Source organism: Ipomoea triloba, chromosome 4 (assembly GCF_003576645.1).
Source record: "Ipomoea triloba cultivar NCNSP0323 chromosome 4, ASM357664v1".
Lineage (NCBI taxonomy): Eukaryota > Viridiplantae > Streptophyta > Magnoliopsida > Solanales > Convolvulaceae > Ipomoea > Ipomoea triloba.
In genome coordinates this window covers 29401883-29417621 of record NC_044919.1, presented here as the reverse complement: position 1 = coordinate 29417621, position 15739 = coordinate 29401883, and the positions used below count along the sequence as shown (strand labels likewise).

Genomic DNA, 15739 nt, shown 5'->3' with positions numbered 1-15739 from the left:
AATCTTTAAAAGTCATGTGGTATTCAAAAAGTTATGAATTTGTAATGACTTTTTAATTTTAGAACTTCTGTAGACTTTTATATACTTTTCCTTCTCAAATATAAATAGCTGAAATCCAATCCCCAACCCCAAGATTTCAAAATTTTATTTCTACCAACACTGAAGGTTTTTTTTCTCTCTCTATTTAAACTCTAATTTTTTCTCCTTATTTAAAATTTTAATCTTTATAAACCTTATACCTAAATTCAATAAACTATTTTTTCTTCATTATATTTTCTACATACCTAAACTCTACCAATTTTTTTTCTCTCTCCTAAACTTTACAATCTTCCTCTAAAAATTCAAAATAATATTAATTTTATTTCATTGTTGCTTGTATATTTTGATTTTTTTATGAACTTTTTATCCCTAACATCTAAACTTTTTCACCTAAATACATGAACAGAGTAAATTTTTTTTTTATCTATTACCGTCAACTTTTACTATATGTTTCATAATATTCATATGTTTATTCGTAATATATTTTTTCTTTTTTCTTTTCAACAACATGCTATAATGAATAGTGAACTATTATTTGCACTAGCAATTTGAGGCTACAAAGAGAAGCACATTGTTGTTGTTAGCAGTCCCATATTGTTATTGCAAATAATAGCTCTTTGTTTGATACCTAGCAATATATCAAATATAATTTTTATATATACTATTTTTTTTTTATGCAACTAGTAATTATAATTTTTTTAAATATTAATTTCTCAAGAAAAAGTAATTATATTTTTAAATATTTTATTTGAACAATTCTATAACTATAAATTTTAGTGTTTAATATTGTTATGAATTGCTTATGAAAGTTTGTAAGGATGTATTCAATTTAGAAGAGTTTATTACCGAAATGGTCCCTCGACTATTGCGAAATTACCAATTTGGTCCTTGACAATTTTTCGTACCCAATTAAGTCCCTCGACTTTGAAAATTTTAACCAATTTGGTCCTCCATTTATTTTGCCGTTAAATATCCGTTAAAATTGGGACCAAATTGGTAATTTTGCTATAGTCAAGGGACCAAATTGGTAATTTTACTATAGTCAATGAACCATTTCAGTGAAAAATTAATTACCAATTTGATCCCTTGACTATAAAAAAATTACCAATTTGGTCCCTTGACTATAGCAAAATTACCAATTTGGTCCCGATTTAAACGGCAAAATAAACGGAGGACCAAATTGGTTAAAATTTTCAAAGTCGAGGGACTTAATTAGGCACAAAAAATTGCCGAGGACCAAATTGATAATTTCGCAATAGTCGAGGGACCGTTTCGATAATAAACTCAATTTAGAATTTTAATGACTTTTGTAGAATTTTTAAAATAAAAAAGTTGATAAAAGTTTATGCAAGTTTTTTATATTGACTTTTATAGAGTATTACAAAGTTTTAAAAAGTTTTGAACGACTTTATGAAAGCCAATAAAAGTTTATTAAAATCTATCATTTTAAAAGTTTTTAAAAATCTACAAAAGTCATGATTGAATACACCCCCTTAATTTCCAATGAAAAATGTGTCAAACTGAACTTATCGCTTTTGTGTAATTGGACCATTGAACTTAAAAATGTGCAATTCAACCATCAAACAAGCAAAATTTGTGCAATTGGACCTTTTTTACAAAAATTTTCTGGTAAAATCCAATTATATTACTAACATATATGTATTAAGAGTGACATTTTCTTCTACCATACTAGTTGAGAGTCAATATTGAAATGTTTTTAACTCAAATTGAATTAAAAATTTTTGTAAAAATGGTCCAATTGTACAAATTTCACTTGTTTGATGGTTGAATTGCACACTTTTTAAATTTAATGGTCCAATTGCACAAAAGTGACAAGTTCAGTGCCCTATTTGACACTTTTTCCATTTCCAATAAACATTTTGATTTTGGAATAATGATTAATGAGTCTCAAAAGAAGTGACCTAGAGGTGATGTAGAATAATTTCCGAATCAAAAAGTTATGCGTTAGATTTTTGCTAACACATTTTTGATATATTCTTGAGTCACGAGTCGTTTGATTATTGCTAATACTTTATTAATATACCTTTCTTACCAAAAGAAAGGTAGACCAATAAAGTGTTAGCAATAACATTTTATTGGTCTACCTTAATTCGTATAGTAGCTGTGTGACACATACATGATCATTATAGAAGAAACATGTACTTATATTAGTCATATCTCACACCAAATAGAACTCTACAATCTTTGATTTTTTTTTTTTTTTTGAGTACTACTGACTCTGTTACAATCTTTGATTTAACATCGGTCTACTTACATGATGATAGATATGCTTAAATGTAATCTATCTCATTCTATCCATATGAAAATTAAGACACCTCCCACTATCTCCCTTACATCTTAAGCCATTTGGTTCTACGTCAATTTATAATCCAACTTAGAGATGAGAAATCATTTTTTCGGTTTCTAGTGTTTAACAAAGGATGAAAAACTATTTTCCTGGAAAATAACTTCCTTTTTTTAGGGAAGTAATTTTCCATAGCCACGCACTATCCTCGGTCTTCATTTTCTTCTACCGTCAACAACAGCAAAAACGACCGAACGAGAAAGGGGATCGCAGATCCCATTCTTCCGCCATGACAGTTGCTTTCAGAGCTTTGATCGACCAAAGCGTGAAAGTCGAGAGAAAATCAGTCTCTGGGCAATGCGATTACCGTCTGTGGCGATTTCTGTCCGAGGTGTGTTCTAGGCAGCAATTGCTTCGGGTCGACAACCAATCTTTTGGCACAACTTGTCCATTCGTCAGTGGTCTCGACAACTAGTTATTCCAATGACGGTGAATAATTCCTATTCAGCGTGCGGCTCAACTTCTTTGGTCTCTAGGCAATAGCCTTGGTGCGACAAATTTTCTGAATGATAGAGAATGCAACCAAACACTGAAAATGAAAATATTTTCTACAAATTTTTTTTCCTGATTTTCAAACACACCCTTAAAAATGGTTATTGTTCATGAATTTAACAGTTATATTTGACAGAGCTTATTTAGGAGCTTATAGCTTATTTTAAGCTACTAATAAGCTATAACACTGTTTGGTAATGTTCCAAAAATAAGATAGTAGCTTAAAATAAAAGTTTATTTTGATAAGCTACTTTTGGTAGCTTTTCAAAAATAAGCTAGTAGCTTTTTAACCTTTTTTCCATCTTTATCCTTATAAATGACATCCTTTAACCCTCCCAATTAAAACAGTTTTGGTCTTTTCTCTTTAATATGTTTGGTTGTAATTTCAATTTGATATTTGTGTGTTTGAACTAATTTTATGAACTATAAATATTTTGTTTTACTTTATATATTTTCTAATATATGTTCTTACTTTATATTTTATTAAAATAGATTGGTTTCATTATTTTATATTTTAATATGTAAACGAACCTATTTAAATTTAAAACTGTTTAAATTTTATAAAAGGGTTAATCACCTATTTGGTCCCTCAATTATTCGCGAACTGTCAATGTTGTCACTTAATTCCGTAATCATCGATTTAACCCCTGGAATAAAATGAGATGCGTCAATTTAACCCTTCCGGCCGAATTCCGTCTAATTGCCGGTGAGGAGCTCGATTTAGCAAGGGCAAACTGGACATTTCATATTTAAAAGCCCAATTCTCCCTATTATTACGTATATCCCTTGCCCTCTTCATTCCACTCAGCGCAAGAACCCTAGAGCAGCTCCAAGCGAAGAAAGAAAAATGAAAATGTCTTCCAACAATACATCTTCAGCGGATTTCATGGGTGATGTGCGATGTAGGTGCGGATATTTGCCAGAAAGGTAGAGAGGAGTGATAGAGAGCTGGGATTTTGTTGAAAGGGGCGGTTGACTCTCTCTGATTCGCAATGATTTCTCCATTTTCAACAGCCCTTTCGATTTGTTTTTGTTTTTCCCCCAGAATTGAATACAGAGAGACAGAGACAGACAGAGAAATGCGGAATAATGGAAATGCATATATTATGGGGGTTGTTTGGTTATGTACTACTGTTACCAAAGATTTCTTCTTTGTAGCAGCATCGCAAATTATATTATGGACCATGGTTATGTTACGTTGATGTTTTCCTTTCCTGGCTGTGATGATATCTGTATGTTTCTTCTTTCTAGGCTACTGATTTGGGCATTGAGCTGATCCACCCGTATCTTGGCTTGGCAACCCGGAAGATCACCGGGTTTTTGCAGCCATGGCGGCGTAGGCTCCTCTTTTGCCCCTTCGAACTCACAGATCTGAGCCTAAAACCACCTTCTCCGATCCTTCCGTTTAGGGCTTACTTCAATTTCAAACCCAATCCAATGAATGAGGCTGGTGGCCAGTGATTTCTTTTTTGCTTCGATTGATGCATCCAATTATCTGAGCTTTATAACCTTTTGTGTTAATTGCTATGCTTGTGATTGTTGGTGTTGCGTCTTTGCATCATCGTCTTAAGCTCCAACAATGGTAAAGTCAAATGTAATAATAGGGAGAATTGAGCTTTTAAATATGAAATATCCAGTTTGTCCTTGCTAAATCGAGCTCCTCACCGGCAATTAGACGGAATTCGGCCGGAAGGGTTAAATTGACGCATCTCATTTTATTCCAGGGGTTAAATCGATGATTGCAGGATTAAGGGATAACATTGACAGTTCGCGAATAATTGAGGGACCAAATAGGTGATTAACCCTTTTATAAAAATGTCCTATTTAGTCTTTTTACATTTATCAGCTTATCAGAAAATTAATTTTACCGAACACTTAACAGCTAGCTTAATAGTTTTTTAGATTTCAACTTCGAACTTATAACTTTTCAATTTTCAACTACTTTTTAATTTTCAATTACTTTTTCAACTATGTTTGCCAAACATAGGGAAGGGGAAATCCAATTTCCCCACTCTAATGGGGACGGGAATGAGGAAGTGAGGAACACCCTCCATTATTAATGTATTCCAACTCAACCAATATCAAACCGGTCCAGAAAATCCAGCACCATCCCATCGATCAAAAATTGTTTGCATCTTAGAAGGAAACTTCTTCCTTTTGGTACAACGGTACTCTCTCTATATTTGGCTTTCCATATTTGAATTTCCACCCCGCTATTTTTGACATATTACCCACATGCACTATATTTATAAAATCCAATTTTCATCCCAACCCTTCTCCCAACTAACCTCTCCGCCTACTTCCTTCTTCCATCTCTCACTTTCCCTGCTTAAAGAAATTATTTTTTCAGGAAAATCTGAATCTTTAGCTGACATATATATATAACACGTGTATATATATATGTGTGTGTGTGTATATAGCCGACCCATTGCGACTGCGACTTTACTGGAATATTTATGTGTATATATAATATAGTAATTTGGAGCGTTGGAATTGTATAGGTGGAGTGAATTTGGTGACATAAGAGTGGGGAAGATGCCGCCGGCGGGGTTCAGGGCACCTCTGTTGCCGACGACAGTAGTGCAGCCACCGGCCGCGGTGGTGCCGGAGGCGGTAGCGAAGGACGCCATCATTGCGTGGTTCAGGGGGGAGTTTGCGGCGGCGAACGCCATTATCGACGCCCTCTGCAGCCACCTGGCGCAGATGGAGGGCGGCGGCGGGGGGTGCGAGTACGAGTCCCTGTTCGCCGCCGTCCACCGCCGCAGGTTCAACTGGATCCCGATCCTCCAGATGCAGAAATACTTCTCCATTGCTGACGTCACGCTCGAGCTCCATAAAGTCGCCGCGAGGAGGGCTAAGGAGAGAGAGGCGGCGTCTGCGGCCGTCGCGGTTGATGCCGACGAGGCTTCTGCGGAGAAGGTGACGGTTCCGGCGGCTTCTGCGGAGGAATACGGTGAGATCAGTTGCGAAAATGGCGGAGATGACGTGGCTGACGCAACGGATCCCATGAAAGAAGGCTCACATGATGCACCTGAAAGTGAGATCATCGATACAGGTAATTAATTCTCCGTACTGATTATTTCAATGCTTAACCATTTATTAATCATTAATAATTAACAATACATGAGGTTAAGAAATCTTAATCTACTTTTCTTTGACGTTACATAACGGCAACACAGTGACAGAAATGTTTGGTATTTTCCTGAGATTTGGGAAAAGTTAAGAGATTGAAAAAGGTTACAGAGGGTGACGGTGACGGTGGCGGTGGCCACCTCATGTCACGGCTAGCCGCCGCCACCAGGAGGTGGGCACGTGACCAAAAGATTTAAACTTTAAATGCTTGGAGTCTTGTTAATGAATTCACGGTGGGCGGCGAGTGGCAGCAGCCATCACGTTAAACTTAACGGACGTCACGGCTGCGCCGCCGAGCCTTCTTGATTCCGTTGGGACCCAGGAGCCTTTGACAATTCTCCTCCGGTAGCTCTGACAAGAATTTACTACTTCTCGAGTCCAACTCACCTAACTCAGACGAGTTAACTCGTCTGTCAGTCAGTGATCCGAATTCCAATGAAGACTGACTGATACAGTAATATTGTACTAATTCTAGCCTTTTTTAGTAGAAATTTCAATTCGTAGATCACTATTCAGGGTATGTATTGGATAAATTTGGCTATGTAACTCCGGCTATGTTACCTGCTCAACCAAGTATTCTAATAGACAACGCCTATGAAGAGTCGAACTTGAAATTGAAATTTTATGTTATCATTTGACTACCTTAAGTGGGGTTGTCTTGAGTTTTACTTCTTGGAAGTACACTTGTCATTTTCCAAGAGATACAAATAGAGCTGCAAAAATGTTTGGCCTTATACATAGTTGATAGCTCATTCCTAGTACATGGTACTAGTTGCCACAGGACAGGGGTTCTTTCCTATTTTTGTCACAACATGTTTTTGCCAGCTAGGTGTCTTGAAGAAGAAAAGTTCATTTTACTAGCTTTTTTGCATGCATGACCAGTAGTTATATAGAGGAAGTATGTGAGTAGGCAACAATAATTCAAAGGGCAACCCCAATATAGCAAGTCCTAGAGTGACAAAAATGTGAAATGGTTGCCTTTGTAGCAGTAAATTTTACATTGTAACAATGTTGCCTCAAGGCTTAGTTCAATGATGGGAGGGAGTATAATGTGAAATGGTTGGCTGTCTAGAGCATTCATCATTGACTACTGACTTCTGCTACCTGTTAAAGGCATGGGTTGTTAATCATGATTATTCATGTTCATTTTCTCATCCAATATAGTAAACATTGTTGTTTTCCTGCCATGATTGTGATGCAGGATCTCAAGAAGTGCACCCTTTACCAGAGTGTGTCGGGGGGTTCTGCTCTAGCCCCGAGGACTGTGAGGCACACCGGGCTCAGATCAAGATGAGAAAGGGATTTTCAGCGAGGGAGCCGGTGAAAGGGCATATGGTGAAGCCTCTATCCATATAAGCATCTACATGTTCTTTTTCATCTGAAAAACAAATTAAATGTTCTTTGGAATGGTTAGACTTTAGAAGCTGTTATCCTGCCTTTGTTCTTCAACTCTTTTTTTTTGGTGAATGGCAGGTAAATGTTGTCAGAGGTCTGAAGTTGTATGAGGATATGTTTTCTTCAACTGAACTTTCTGAGTTAAATGAGTTTGTGAATGAACTCCGAGTTGCTGGCCAAAATGGAGAACTCTCAGGTGGATCCTGTGATCCGTGACGCTTTTATAGTTATTCTTGTTTCCTTTTTGGACCAGAAGTTTTGAGATAGTAAAGGACACCTTCTGTAGGTTTACTTGAGCAGGTTTGGGCATTCATATTTTCTTCACAATTCTTTATACCTCTCTTCAACTATTGCGATAGGCTTCTGTCACCACTACCTTAATTAGCTTGAATCGAAATCTTCCATTCCTGAACTTGTCTTTTATCTGTTCAAACTTCTGCAATGTGTTTAGGCGTACTTTGCAGCAGTACTCTTTTATGATGCTTTCCAATTTCAGATCTTAAATGTATGCTTATAGTCTCCAAACAGTGGTTGTGGCGATTTCCCTGCCATAAACTAGACTTCCCAAGTTTCCGATCGACCCTAAGACAGTTGTTAATCATTTTCAGGTGAAACTTTTGTTCTGTATAACCAACAACTGAAGGGCAACAAACGAGAGATGATTCAACTTGGTGCCCCAATTTTCGGCCACGTAGAAGACAATCCTACATGTCAGAAGACTGAGGAATTTACATTCTATACTGTCTTCTTTTAGCTTCTGCATATACTGTAATCTCCTCTTTCATGCTATTTACCAATTGGATGACTTGTATGTTTAGGCAACATTGAGGCTATTCCAGCTCCCCTTGAAGGTGTCATCAATCGCCTGATTGAGTGCCATTTGATTTCAGACAATCGGAGACCAAATGGCTGTATCATCAACTTCTTTGACGAGGTATATATCTTTCTGCAGCACATATATATTCTTCAATTCTGCAGGATATATAGACTTACAAAGTTACAAGTATGCAGGGGGAATATTCACAACCTTTCTTGAAGCCGCCTCATTTGGACCAACCTGTCTCTACCCTTCTCTTATCTGAATCAACAATGGCGTTTGGTCGTGCTCTTGTCAATAACAGTGATGGGAACTACAGAGGATCACTCATGCTTCCCTTGAAGGAAGGGTATGTTATGATCTTCATAGTAACAGTGATTTTTCTCTTTTCTGTTTACTTGTATGATTTCTTACCACCACCTTTTGGAGTAGGTTGGTGTATCTTTATGTGGTTGATAAGAACAAAACAAAGAAAACTTTGATTATGATGCATCTTGCAGGTCTCTTTTAGTCATGAGGGGAAACAGTGCTGATACTGCAAGGCATGCTATGTGCTCGTCGCCTAACAAAAGAGTGAGCGTTACATTCTTCAAAGTCAGGGCTGCACAGATTGAAAACAGCTTATCAGCAGTTCCCCCTTTCACCAGAGCCATGACCTTGTGGAAACCTGGTGCCCCCTCAGCTCCAAATGGAAACACTGGCTACGAAACAATGCCCAAATGGGGCGTTCTTCGGGCTCCACTCGTTATGTTGGCGCCTGTACGCCCAATAGTCCTGAGGCCTAGAAAGGTTCCTCGTGCTGGTACTGGGGTGTTCTTTCCCTGGAAGGTTGGATCCAAGAAACCCATTAAGCAACTCCCTCCACGTGCCCAAAAAGCACGGCTCCTGGCCGGGGCTGGCTTAGCTTCCCCAGGCGAAACACACACCCCCGACGAAGATCTTGATGGGAATTGAAAGAAGTCTAAGTGCTGGTGGGAATTGGCCTTTTGGTCATTCCTTAGTTTGCTATAGGATGTTCATCCAACTGTACAATGAACTCTGGTCATCTTCTCTTTGCTATCTCAGTTTTTGGTTTCTTTCTTCCCTAGGCATTACAAACAGTACAGTTGAGCTTTTTAATTTAATGTGAATTTTGTATTAAATTTCATCTTTTTTTCTTGTCCTGATGTGAATTGATGAGTATAATACAGTCATATGATCTAATAAACTACACAGTTGAGATACAAGATTCTGATTAAGGTGGTTGGTTGGTCCTACACAGGAATAAGGCATGCTTCACAACGACTAGTGAAGGATTAACATATTAGCAGGATTTCTGGATATATACTAACTATATTCCTACAAGTTGCCTATTGCTTTTGACATTATCCCTTTATGATATCTATTTTTTTAGCAACGAGGGAAACTCGCAAATATTATTTGAAGGTGTGCACTAGGTAAACCTCACCAGGTAAACCAACTTAAGTTGTTTCCACTTGGAATCGAACTTGTTAACTTGGTAGGGTTATCCTCACCGAACTATATAGAATCACACAGATTGTTGTTGTCATCCGAGCCATATCTCCATACTTGTAAGACTAATTCAAATCCAGCTTAGTTGTCTATGAGAGTTGTCTCCATACTTGTAAGACTAGTTCAAATCCAGCTTAGTTGTCTATGAGAGTTGTTGACTTGGTAACTATAAAGTTACGAGTTTGACTCCGGTGAGATTTGAGAACGACCTATTTGGCGCTTAAGCTGATTTAACCTCTGGTTGTCCTTTGCCAGCAAGGGTCATAAGGTGATGTTTACTCAGTGCACACCTTTAGGTAGCGGTTGTAGATTTCCCTCATTACCTATGGGTCCATATTACGTAGTACATATCATAGAACTTTATATATAACAAAAAGTGCTCGACATTTAATACATAATAAAATAGTAGTTTGCACACTTTATTTTTTTCACATTGTCAAAAGTTATAATGAAAACATACATTTTTAATAATATCGAAGGACTTGGAATGCATTAAATAAGGTTACATCTAAACTAATTATTACATGTACGTTAAAATAAATGTAATAATTACATACGTTACACTTCTTGACAAATTGGCATTGAGTCAACTATTATAAAATACCAAACTAATTATTACATATACGCTACAACTTACAAAGATGAAAACACATTTTACACGGTCTTCTCCTCTAGTTCGAGACACAAAGTCTTTCTAATGTGATTTATCTCTCTTGTGTGGTTTGCGGGCTAGTACACATGAGTGAGGTGCATATCTTCGAGTAGTGATTGTGTGTTTTCATCATTACCTAAAAAAAAAACCACATTGCAAAATTTTAATTTACTTTGTATTATAATTAGTAATTTTTAATTGTGTTCATGAACACTATTTTTTTCCATTATATTTATTAATGATGGATATTTTCTACAATAACGATTAACATTGATGCTAATAATAACGGATTTTAACTAAATATGATATAACTAATTAAATATGATATATCAATTAAGTTGTATGACATATTCGCATACTATTGCACATAGTTGGTACACTCAAGTATGATACATTTAAATATATTTGAAACGTATCATAAAAAATTTCATGAATAACAAATAAAATTTGAATTCAATTTCATTAACATTAGTTTGAACTTTAAACCTTACTAGAGGTTCAAGTTTTATATATGTGCTTGTAGTGTAGTTATCTCTATTTATATTGAGAATAATCAATACATAAATTTGTAATAAACATAAAGGGTCCCTTTCCACACAGCTGTGTGGACCATGGTCCATGCAATAATTTGTCCCTTTTGTAATGGGTTATTTTATTTGAGGATGGACGGTCTTTAACCCATCAAACAAAATCTATGGGACTGAAATTAAAACTAATTAAGTTAAACTATTTTTAGCAATCTTAAAATTTACTATGCATTATAGGCCATTAGGGTTGCATTGCATTAGGTTCTATTTGATACAGCCTATTTTAGAGTTTATAATTTATTTTAAATTACTAATAAATTATTTGGTAAAATATAGGGAGTTTAAAATAATTTCTTAAGTTTTCAACTAGCTTTTAAGTTAGACATGTCAAACATAGCCTTAGCTAAACATTCAAATAAACGGAACTCCACAATCCAATATTAATAAGACTTTGATCTAAAGATGTCCATGAGGGTTGGTTGATCTATCCAGACAAATTTTTGTGTGGATCATAAATAAAAAAAAAACATTTTTAATATATTAAAGTTATATTATTGAATGCACATTATTTATGGTCCACACACAATAATGATCAATGGAATAATGATTGGGCTAGAAATTTTATAATCCTTTATGAGTTAATCCTATATTATCACCATTGTTGTTGCCCTTCCACCGGCTCCTCCTGCACTGGGTTAACCATTTTTGCTGGGAAAGAACTCTTTAGCTGCAACTCTCAATACAACACCAAATTGTAAGATACATATGAAGTAGAGAAACATAAAGGTTATAAAAATCAAATCATTATTCCTATAAAAAATAAATAAATAAATAAAAATAAAATGCTCATTTCCATGGATAAATAAAGAAAGAAGATGTATCATAAGATCCAATTTTAATAGAACAGAAATTCACAAAATTTTTAAAAGATACGCAAAGAGAAAATCAATATACATTTGGGTTTTATTACAAGTACAGAACGAGAAAGAAGTAGTCTCACTCCTTTGCAACAAAACCACTGAATCAACAAGCAAATTCAATAGGAAAAACAAAAATGATAGAAAATGGGAAAGCAATAAATCAAAACCAAATTACTGGAACCACTAAAAGGTCCAATAAACAACATAGAGCACAATGAAAATTAGGCCGGGAAAAATCTTACATGCATTTAATCAGAATTTTTTTTTAAAAAAAAAGGAAAAAAAAAAAAAGAAAAATCGAAAGCAACTAGACAAAGAATCATAGGCGGGAAGAATATTCCTGAAATGGCTCACCAAGTGAAACAAAGAACAAACATCAATAGAATAAATCAGAGCAAGAACTAGCAAAATTTCAATCTCAATCTCGACCAAGGCTCTATAAGAAGTCACTCATGGCATGAAGTGGTGCTTGCGAGATATTTTTGTTCAGTAGCACTCCTAAATAGTTTGGCGTTTTCACCTTTTTACATATTTGAGTTTCTATTTTATTATATTTGGAGGTAATTAAATAAAAATTTAAGAAAGTCTATTTGTTTTATAGTACTAATTAAGAAAATGAGTGAAAATTCACCACTACATTATCCTTATATATGTTTCTATCTCTCTCTGTCCACCCACGTTCGCTCCGAGAGGCACAGGAGCTGGCCTAGGGGAATCGCCACTTGCCCGAAATTCATCCCTACAAAAAGAGCTCACTTGCCACTTGAGCTACCCCGTTGGGTTAAATTTTCTTTTCTTTTACACAAAGATAGAAGTGAATATATATCTTTGACATTAATTATATGTTCACGTACTTATTTACTCTTTACTGTAACCACAGGGAACAGCACCATAGGAAATAAGAGCAAGCGCAAGCCAATTCTAATCATTGGTAAGTTTTGTTCAATTGGCAGCATATAATTTTGTTTCACTTTTCTAGACACTAATCAAAATTTTCTCTTCTTTTACACCATGATAGAAGTGAATTTATATTTAACATTAATTATATGTTTGGTTATTTACTCTTTACTGTAATCACCACAGGAAATAAGATCAGAGCAAGCGCAAGCCAATTCTATTATAGGCAAGTTTTGTCATCCTTGAACTATGTATCCGATCCTTCATATATGTCTAACGTTACCACATCTACATTTGAGAGGAAATGAGACCTTGATATACACTTCCTCTTTGTATCGATCTTCAGTTTCAGGCGCTTTAGCACTGATCCTTTTAAGTTTGGCTATCTTTGTTGTTTGGCGATGCAAGAAAGTAAGGCTTTGAGACAATCTGCAGTTATTCCTAAGTCTTCTCCTACTCTGAACTTGAAGAAGCCACAAGCAATTGGAGATGGAGCTTTTGGCACTGTTTACTATGGTAAGACAATAAAAGATATTCAATTTCTTTTGTCATTAGATTCACTACTTTCTAAGCTAATTAATTCTTGGAATAATGCGAATTAGGGATACTTGGGGATGGAAGAGAAGTTGCTGTGAATTGAAGCGCCTTCATGAGCGCAGTTTGCAAATGAAATCTCAATTCTCACCCGGTTGAAGCACCAAAATCTGGTTACACTATACGGATGCTCATCAAGGCATAACCGTGAATTCCTCCTTGTATATGAATATATCATATCCTGAATGGAACAGTTGCAGATCACCTCCATGGCAACAGATCAGCAGATGGGACTGCTCACATGGCCAATCCGTATGAAGATTGCAGTGGAAACTGCTGCAGTATTGGTTTATCTCCATGCTACACCGCGATGTGAAGACTAGTAACATTCTTCTTGATGACAATTTCTGTGTTAAATTAAAGTTGCAGATTTTGGGCTCTCAAGACTCTTCCCTGCTAATGTACACCTCAAGGAACACCTGGATATATGTTGATCCAGATTATAACGAGTGTTATCAGCTCACTTATTATAAGATTGATGTTTATAGCTTTGGGGTTGTTCTTATCGAACTCTTATCATCAATGCCTGCTTTGGACATGCAGACGAGATCCATTTTTGCAAAACTAGCAATGAGCAAGATTCTTACAGCAGGAGCATTTGATGAACTCATTGATTCCTCTCTGGAATATGAGAAGGATACTGAAATCAATAGAATGGCCACTTCAGTGGCAGCGCTAGCTTTTCAATGCTTGCAACCTGACAAGGATATGAGGCCCACAATGGAACTTGTTTTGGAGTCTCTAAAGGAGATTCAAGGCTATGAGTTTAGCAACGATATATGACGGAAGTGTGAATTGTGAGGAAACTAATGTGTCTAATGAAGAGGTAAGATCTCCAACTTATCCAAAATCAGTTAATATTTAATGGGCAGTTCTTATATCGTGGACCGCACTGCGGTTCCAAAACGACGTCGTTTTAGTAAGTGGGAGACGGAGCCCGTAATTGACACTACAGTTCATCTCAAAAGATACTGTCATACATTTGTTTTGATATTATCGAATGAAACTGTAGTTATATCGAAATGTAACTGTAGTTGTGTTGAAATGTAACTGCAGTGTATATGAACTGATACTGAATAAAAGTTTCACATTTGTGTTTTATAATATTATCGAATGAAACTGTAGTTATATCAAAATGTAACTGTAGTTGTGTTGAAATGTAACTGCAGTGTATATGAACTGATACTGAATAACACTGTGGTCCAGCAGCATGAATATCTGAGGTTGAAGGCATGAGTTTCGAGTCTCAGTAAAGATCAATATCATGAAGTCAAAAAATAATAAGCAATTGACCAGACAATCAAGAAGAAGAGAAAATGAAATGAAAACTAGTTACACCTTCAATCATATTTCAAAATATAGATCTTGTAGAAAATTAATAGTAAAATAGTTACTGTATTTGAGTCCCTAATTAGTCACACCAAGTACAATACAGTGGTCCTTAGTAATCACCTAATGTTTAAATTTATGTCCAGCATATGGGAGTTATTAACTTGTAAAGGAAAACATGAAAACCCGAGGGGTAATTCTGGGAAAAAATATATATATCTTTCATCTCAGACCTGAGAAGAGAGAGCAATCACTTTTCAGATCTCTTCTTCAAGATATGCCTGCCCATGAGCTAAGAACAGAAATGTGTGTGGAGAAGGAGATCAAAAACATATGATTGAACCTCAAGAAAATCAGAGAAGAGAAGAGAAGCTTGAAGGAAAATGCATGGCATCAAAGACTATACAACATGGACATTGTGTTCTCAACATACATCTGCACACAACAACTCAGAGAACAGCAAGCTAAGCTTCATTATAGGTTAGGAAACATTATGTACAATAATCATAAGTTTGATAAGTAAATGAAATAAAATCTGTTACAAATCCCCATATGTATAGTAAGAACTAAGAAGACAATTGATAGTTCCACTGACTTCAAGAACTGCTCTTGGTAGCTGCAACATGCTTCAAAATCACACCATCTGCGAGTGAAGGACCACCGCATTGCTTTTCCTCGCACCTCCTTCCTATATATATCATAAGATTACATACACCAAAAAGAAATAAACAAATTAATGGCCTAAAATTCACATGATTTTACAAGCATTTCATAAAAAGCACATACAGCTCCATTAGTTCATTTACTAGCTAGATGTAGCAGATCAGAGCTACTAACCCGTTAACGCAAATTATATCGTGGACCGTGGTCCACAATGCATTGTGGACCGCGCATCAAAACGACGTCGTTTTGATTAATGAAAACAGACGATGAATTCGCGCCACTCACTTTCAGTTCATATACACTGCAGTTACATTTCAACAACTGCAGTTACATTTCAACACACTACAGTTACATTTTGATATAACTACAGTTTCATTCGATAATAAAAAAACACAAATGTGAAAT

General features: G+C 35.9%; 1 protein-coding gene across 1 annotated transcript; it reads left to right on the top strand.

Moving 5' to 3' along the window:
* The first annotated feature begins 4984 nt into the window (after positions 1 to 4984).
* LOC116017439 (RNA demethylase ALKBH10B-like) lies at positions 4985 to 9463 on the top strand. The gene is made up of 8 exons (XM_031258024.1): positions 4985 to 5064; positions 5398 to 5951; positions 7230 to 7363; positions 7502 to 7619; positions 8032 to 8133; positions 8242 to 8357; positions 8435 to 8589; positions 8741 to 9463. Exons 2-8 carry the CDS (start codon positions 5432 to 5434, stop codon positions 9192 to 9194), a joined length of 1599 nt encoding a protein of 532 aa, XP_031113884.1. The 5' UTR covers positions 4985 to 5064; positions 5398 to 5431; the 3' UTR covers positions 9195 to 9463.
* The last annotated feature ends 6276 nt before the right edge of the window (positions 9464 to 15739 follow it).